The 7582-nt window shown below is 48.2% G+C and overlaps 1 protein-coding gene across 1 annotated transcript in view; it reads left to right on the top strand.

The window, feature by feature from the left end:
* The window catches only part of LOC102262331 (transcription elongation factor SPT6-like), a 13673-nt gene extending 9878 nt beyond the window's left edge, over positions 1-3795 (top strand). Inside the window, exons 3-9 of the mRNA XM_005861130.2 lie at positions 358-818; positions 1048-1132; positions 1919-2192; positions 2584-2685; positions 2930-3046; positions 3380-3469; positions 3664-3795. Of these exons, the coding sequence (XP_005861192.2) occupies positions 358-818; positions 1048-1132; positions 1919-2192; positions 2584-2685; positions 2930-3046; positions 3380-3469; positions 3664-3795 (1261 nt within the window). The remainder of the gene's footprint in view (positions 1-357; positions 819-1047; positions 1133-1918; positions 2193-2583; positions 2686-2929; positions 3047-3379; positions 3470-3663) is intronic.
* The last annotated feature ends 3787 nt before the right edge of the window (positions 3796-7582 follow it).

A 7582-nucleotide genomic window follows, 5' to 3' on the forward strand; every position in this document is an offset into this window, starting at 1 on the left:
CTCTGTCCACACCTTTGGGGATCCCTGGACCTGCTGGGGTTGGACCCCAACATCTGGAGCCCGAACAGGGACCCCTACGTAAATTCTCCCTTTTTTCTGTTATTGTATCACCCATCATGAGGAAGCTGGACCCCAACAAAAGTATCTACACAGTGAAGATTTATTTTTTAAAAACCAGGTAGAGATCTTTTCCCAGTCTCGGTTTGACGACTCCATTTTCCTCAGTGGGGGCTTGGCGCGACAGAGAAGTGGCGAACTTCAGTCTTCTTCGCCTTGGCACACTGTGAGAAGCTGCAGCAATGTCTGCTTTTGTAGAAAGTGAGGCTGAGGTGTCCGAAGAAGAGTACAACGATGAAGGCGAGTCACCAAGAAATTTGTGGAAGAAGAGGATGACGATGAAGAGGAGGAGGAGGAGAACCCAGATGATCAGGATAAGCAAGGCAACCTGAAAGGCTTTATCAATGATGATGAAGATGAAGGGGAGGAGGATGAGGGTAGTGACTCTGGTGATTCAGAAGATGATGTTGATCACAAAAAGAGAAAACGCACGTCTTTTGATGACCGCCTGGAAGATGATGATTTTGATCTCATTGAGGAGAATTTGGGTGTCAAAGTCAAAAGAGGACAAAAATACTGCCGTATCAAAAAAATGTCAGATGATGAGGATGATGACGAGGAGAAATATGGCAAAGAGGAACGTGAAAAAGAGGCCATTGCAGAGGAAATCTTCCAGGATGGCGAAGGGGAAGAAGGGCAGGAGGCCGTAGAGGCCCCCATGGCTCCTGCAGAGGAGGAAGAGGAAGATGATGAAGAGTCAGGTATGTGGCATCAGGCAGGGAAGCCAATGTTTGGGTGAGTGTTGGGATTTCCTAGCCCCTAGGAATAGGATGGGAAACCAGATACAGGCCCCCAGTATTTGACACAAAAAAGTTTCTCTTTAGGAGCTTCTCTAATCTTCTCCACTGGCCACTCATAATAGAAACTAAAGCCACCTAGTCCTGGCTCATCTTCTGCCTCTGAGCACTAACCCCTCCCTTTCCTGCCCAGACATTGACGACTTCATTGTGGATGATGATGGACAGCCTCTGAAGAAACCTAAGTGGAGGAAAAAGCTTCCTGGATACACAGATGCGTGAGTGGGGTCTGTTACAAGGTGGTGATAATGGCATCTGAGTGAACCCAGTCAAGACAGAGTCAGCTCTAGCCAGTTTGGCTCAGTGGATAGGGCATTGGCCTGCATGCAGACTGAAGAGTTTCGGGTTCAGTTCTAGTCAAGGGCATGTACCTCAGTTGCAGACGCGATACCTTGCCCCAATCTGGGCTCGTGTGGGAGGCAACCAATCGATATTTCTCTCTGTCTCTCTCTCTCCCTTCCACTCTCTCTAAAACAAAACAAACAGTGGAAAAAGTATTTTTGGGTGAGGATTAACAGATCCACTGAACTGGATAGGAATCCATTTGCCCTGTTGCTATTTGATCCCTGTCACTAGCATTTGTCAAAGATGGGCTTTTTATCCTTCATAAATCATACCCCTAGAAATATCCTCCAGCTAAGCCTTTATTCCTCATGAATATGCTTTTTTAGTGATTTTAGAGAGAAAGAGAGGAAGGGAGAGGGATAGAGATAGGAACATCAACGAGAGAGAGCATCATGGATCAGCTGCCTCCTGCATGCCACCTACTGGGAATTGAGCCCACAACCCGGGTATGTGCCCTGACCAGGAATGGAACCATGACCTCCTGGTTCCTAGGTCGAAGCTCAACCACTGAGCCACACAGGCCAGGCTGAATATGCTTTTTTATTTGCCTTTCTCTTAACTTTTTAGTTGCCTTGGAGCAAGTAAAGGATCAGTGCAGGTGCTGCATTTCTCTCCTCTCACCAGAACCTGAGCCAACGGCCTTTTGCTGTCACCCACAGGGCCCTGCAAGAAGCCCAAGAGATTTTTGGTGTGGACTTTGACTATGACGAATTTGAGAAATACAATGAATATGATGAAGAACTGGAGGAAGAGTATGAGTATGAGGATGATGAAGCCGAGGGTGAGATCCGAGTGCGTCCCAAGAAGACCACCAAGAAACGTGTGAGCCGCAGGAGCATCTTTGAGATGTATGAGCCCAGCGAGCTGGAAAGCAGTCACCTCACAGATCAGGACAATGAAATCCGAGCCACCGACCTGCCTGAGAGGTTCCAGGTAAGAAACCACCAGCCTCTGTCCTGCTGATTTGTCATCACCTTGCCTGAGCATCTTTGCTGCAAGGGTTGTAGCAGAGAAACAACCTAACAACAATCTGATAGCAAATGGTGTCTAAGAAGTCAGCTTTGAACTCCATCTGAATAAGAGGTATAGGGAGTCCAGCTCTTATAGGAGGGAAGATAGACTCTAGTGCTGCTTGTGGTTCTTGAAATGGCACTCGCTCTTTAGCAAAATATGAAGTGCCTGCCTACTTCCTGCCAGGGTGACACTCTTCCAGGTATTGGAAATGTGTGCCTGCAGAGCACACTTTTGACCAGAGTGGTGTGTGTTTTTCCTATGTCGGATATAAGAAAAAGTCAGTCTCACTCTGTTGTCTTATTCCTTGCAGCTCCGCTCTATCCCAGTCAAAGTGGCTGAAGATGATGAACTAGAAGAAGAGGCTGACTGGATCTACAGGAATGCTTTTGCCACACCAACTATTTCTCTGCAGGTACCCCCCAAAATGATCCTTATGTTTGACATGAACCAGAAGTTGAGCTGCTCCTCCCGTGTGTGTGTGTGTGTGTGTGTGTGTGTGTGTGTGTGTGTGTGTGTCTCCACACATGGGTGTATGAGAGATTTTTCTAGATTTCATCTGACAGGATCATCCTGTGACATGAAGCGGTTTCAGAAAGAAGTGATGAGACAAAACAGGTAACAGTATTGTTGCTGTTTCTTTTTTCTCCCAACTGTAGGAAAGCTGTGATTACCTGGACAGAGGGCAGCCAGCCAGCAGCTTTAGTCGAAAAGGGCCCAGTACAATTCAGAAGATTAAAGAGGCCCTGGGCTTCATGCGAAATCAGCATTTTGAGGTAGCACCTCAAGTTCTAGTGGCCCATTTCCAGTGGTTAGAAATTCATCTAGAGGATGAGGGTCAAGATAACCCCCTTTTCCTGTCCTCAGCAGTGGTCCCTAGACTCAAAAAGTGTGAGGACTAAAGGAGACCCTAGTGATCAAGAGAACAATGCTACTCTCTCTGCAGCAGTTTCTTCCCCTGTGGCTGGAGAGCATGCCACACTGGATGGGCTTGTGAGGGAGGCCACACTTCCAAACTGATGAATATCCTGGACTATCTATCCCAGTGGCAAAGGGGATCTGAACAGATCTTTCTCCTCTGGTTGACTATGGTCTCCTTGCCACCCTAGGTGCCTTTTATTGCCTTCTACCGGAAGGAGTATGTGGAGCCTGAGTTGCACATCAATGACCTGTGGAGGGTGTGGCAGTGGGATGAAAAGGTAATATTGATCCATGCCCCCCAAGGGGCTGAGGGCTGGATTGGGCACCATTACCACCGGGGCCCAACCTCTCTCAGCAGCCCAAACCCCCACCAGGCCTGTCAAGTTTCCCAGGGTCTCCTGGTAAGGAACAGAACAGCCTTGGGACTCCAAGGCTGAACACCAGCCCTTACTGCTGCCCTATCCCATCCTAGTGGACCCAGCTGAGAATCCGCAAAGAGAACCTAACGCGGCTGTTTGAGAAGATGCAGGCTTATCAGTACGATCAAATCTCTGCTGATCCTGACAAACCTCTAGCTGATGGCATCCGGGCTCTGGACACGTGACAAATCTGCTGCCAGTCCAGTTGTGATGAGTATACCAGAAAGAGCTTCAGAGTCATCTTCAGAGGGAAAAGATCATTATGAAATTTTTGTGAAAGTTAAGGACACTCATGAAAAAAGCAAGAAGAATAAGAACCGTGATAAAGGTGAGAAAGAAAAGAAAGGAGACTCTTCATTAAGATCTCGAAGTAAGCGGTCCAAGTCTTCAAAACACAAATCACGCAAACGTACCAGTGAATCTCGTTCTAGAGCAAGAAAGAGATCATCTAAGTCCAAGTCTGGTCACGCTCAAACACGTTCAAGGTCACGTTCAAGACGCAGGAGGAGGAGCAGCAGGTCAAGATCAAAGTCTAGAGGAAGGCGATCTGTATCAAAGGAGAAGCGCAAAAGGTCTCCAAAGCACAGATCCAAGTCCAGGGAAAGAAAAAGAAAAAGATCAAGCTCCAGGGATAATCGGAAAACTGTGAGAGCTCGGAGTCGTACCCCAAGTCGGCGGAGTCGGAGTCACACTCCGAGTCGTTGAAGAAGATCTAGATCTGTGGGGAGAAGGAGCTTTAGCATTTCCCCGAGCCGAAGGAGCCGCACCCCAAGACGACAGAGCCGCACCCCTAGCCAAAGGAGCCGCACCCCGAGCCTAAGGAGCCGCACTTCTAGCCAATGGAAAAGATCAAGGTCGGTTGTAAGAAGACGAAGCTTCAGTATCTCACCAGTCAGGTTGAGGCGATCACGGACACCCTTGCGAAGAAGGTTTAGCAGGTCTCCCCTCCGCCGTAAGCGGTCTCAATCTTCAGAAAGAGGCCCATCGCCTAAACGCCTGACAGATCTGAATAAGGCTCAATTACTTGAAATAGCCAAAGCTAATGCAGCTGCCATGTGTGCTAAGGCTGGCGTTCCTTTACCGCCAAACCTAAAGCCTGCACCTCCACCTACCATAGAAGAGAAAGTTGCTAAAAAGTCAGGAGGAGCTACTATAGAAGAACTAACGGAGAAATGCAAACAGATTGCACAGAGTAAAGAAGATAATGATGTAATAGTGAAAAGGCCTCATGTTTCGGATGAAGAGGAAGAAGAACCTCCTTTTTATCATCATCCCTTTAAACTCAGTGAACCCAAACCCATTTTTTTCAACCTGAATATCGCTGCAGCAAAGCCCACGCCTCCAAAAAGCCAGGTCACGATAACAAAAGAGTTTCCTAGCCCTAACCGGTTTGGCTCAGTGATAGAGCATCGGCCTGCGGACTGAAAGGTCCCAGGTTCGATTACGGTCAAGGGTATGTACCTTGGTTGCGGGCACATCCCCAGTAGGAGATGTGTAGGAGGCAGCTGATCAATGTTTCTCTCTCATCGATGTTTCTAACTCTGTATTCCTCTCCCTTCCTCTCTGTAAAAAATCAATAAAATATATTAAAAACAAACAAAAAAAAGAGTTTCCTGTGTCATCCGGATCTCAGCACCGAAAAGAAGTGGCAGACAGCGTTTACGGAGAGTGGGTTCCTTTCTGGCCTCCAGGGCTGCGCCTCCCTGGTGCTCCCTGGCTTCAAGGGCCCTCGTCCTGGTGGCTTTGTTAGTTGAGCTTCTCCCAGGGAATTTCTGGGTCTAAATGTTTGGGTATTTTTGGAGGGCAGGGCGGGGCCGAGTGTGACCGCCTCTCTCCCACAAGGAAGAACAGCCATTTTCTCTTTGTTAACTCAGTTACAGACTTACATTCATAAACGAGAAAAGGCTTTCTATATTGGACATATTAGAGCTCATTCCTGCCTACCAGGACCCTTAAGCGAAGGAAATTATCAGGGGGAATTACTAACTCGCCCAGTAGTTTGTACAGCTCTCGAAGAAGGCCGGCGGTCTCCTGCCATTCACCATCAAAATGCTTCTGCTCTCCGTCTATATTATCGCATATCTAGAGAAGCTGCTCGAAGTATTGTGCGTGACTGCGGCCATTGTCCTACTCATTTTCCTAGCCCTGCTACTGGAGTTAATCCAAGAGGACTTAGACCCTGTGACTTATGGCAGATGGATATTACTCATGTCCCATCTTTTGGCAAACTTTGCTATGTGCATGTTTGTATTGATACCTTTTCTCATGTTATCCTTGCTTCTGCACGTACAGGAGAAGCCTTTAAAGATGTAAGTCAACATTTATTCCAATGTTTTTCCTACCTAGGAATACCAAGGGCACTTAAAACAGACAATGGGCCTGCCTATACCTCTAGAGCTTTTAAAAACTTATGCTCTACATTCAGCATCGCACATAATACAGGAATACCTTACAATCCTCAAGGCCAAGCAATAGTAGAAAGGGCTCACCAAACTTTAAAAACACAAATTAAAAAATTACAAGAAAATGAGTTTAAATATTCCTCTCCTCATCATGTTCTACAACATACTCTATTTGTAATTAATATACTAAATGTAGATTCTGAGGGAAATTCCCCGATGTACAGACATTGGAACCCTGATCTAACTAAACCTAAAGTCCTCGTCAAATGGAGAGACTTGCTTACAGGAGCCTGGAAGGGACCTGATGTACTTTTAACCCGGGGGAGAGGATATGCTTGTATATTTCCACAGGACGCAGACTCACCTGTGTGGATTCCAGACCGCCTAGTCCGACCTTATGTCTCACCACCCCCCGTCTCCGGCTCACCCTAGAACACCTGACCAGTGCCCATTTGCAGCAGATGTGCAGCCCTGAGCAGGAACAACCTGTCATTGGGAGGATCACATGTGCCTCCTTTTTGTCTTTCCACATGTCCCAGCTTTGCCCCGCGTGTCCTTTCCTTTTTCCTTTTTTTTAAATCTAACTACTTGTTTGCTGGTTCTTTGGCCTTTCTCCTTCTCTCCTGAACACAGCCTTTTCTAGAATCTCCCTACCCTACTGTTCCAGGAAGGGCACCTCCCTTTTCTATCGTGACTAGGGGGTGTCTGGTATATGCCCCATACATGAAGTTGTCTTGTGCCAAGAGCCTGACATCCTTGGCTGAGAAAGCCCTGTCCTGGGACTCTCCTTTGTCCTGTATTTGACGACCCTCTTCTTACAATCCAATTGCCCATAGCTGTTGCCTGAGCTCTCTGTTCATACTGAAGTTAAAGCCTCATGGTGGCTGGTACCATGGATCTGTCTCTCGCCCAATGGTGTGAGCTGGGCCCTCCCTGGAGAAGAAACCTGGGTTCCCCAAGATATGTGATCAATGCCGGGGCCCTGCCAGCAGGCGAGGGGATCCCAAGGCAGTTGCTGGGCGTGGAGGCCACGGGGGCATAGGCTACCAAGGAGACAGAACTGAACCTCACATCACCCTGCTTGGCCCTGGAAGATGGCTGGTTAGTCAAAGACGGGTAAGATTCCTCAGGGAGGAACGACCTAAGACAGGCACAGTCGCAGAGGGGCCGGCAGGAGAGAACTTGGGGGTCAACAGAGGGGGGGCACAGATCCTCACCCCCCCCAACTATGCAGGGGCTTGAACACTCGCCCCTTCTGAGGGAGGTCTCCTGCCCCCATGGCTGCTTCCCGCTTCCCACGCCCAGCTCAGATCGGGACCCAGATAACAGAAAGACTTGGCCCAGCTCAGATCGGGACCCAGGTAAAGACAGAGACTGGCTGACAGCAGCTGCCCTCTCACTGCAACAGGACTTGTTTCCCATTTCTACCTTGGACCACAGGGAAAGGGGCAGCTGAAGGAAAGGGCTGTGTCAGGATGCTGCCTTCTTCCCTTTCTCCTCCTTCTTTATTCTAAACACTTCCATGCCTTGTAGTTCTTTTGCTTTCTCTTCTTTTTCTCTCTACTACCCT

This window comes from Myotis brandtii, unplaced genomic scaffold (assembly GCF_000412655.1).
Source record: "Myotis brandtii unplaced genomic scaffold, ASM41265v1 scaffold144, whole genome shotgun sequence".
Taxonomy (NCBI): Eukaryota; Metazoa; Chordata; class Mammalia; order Chiroptera; family Vespertilionidae; genus Myotis; species Myotis brandtii.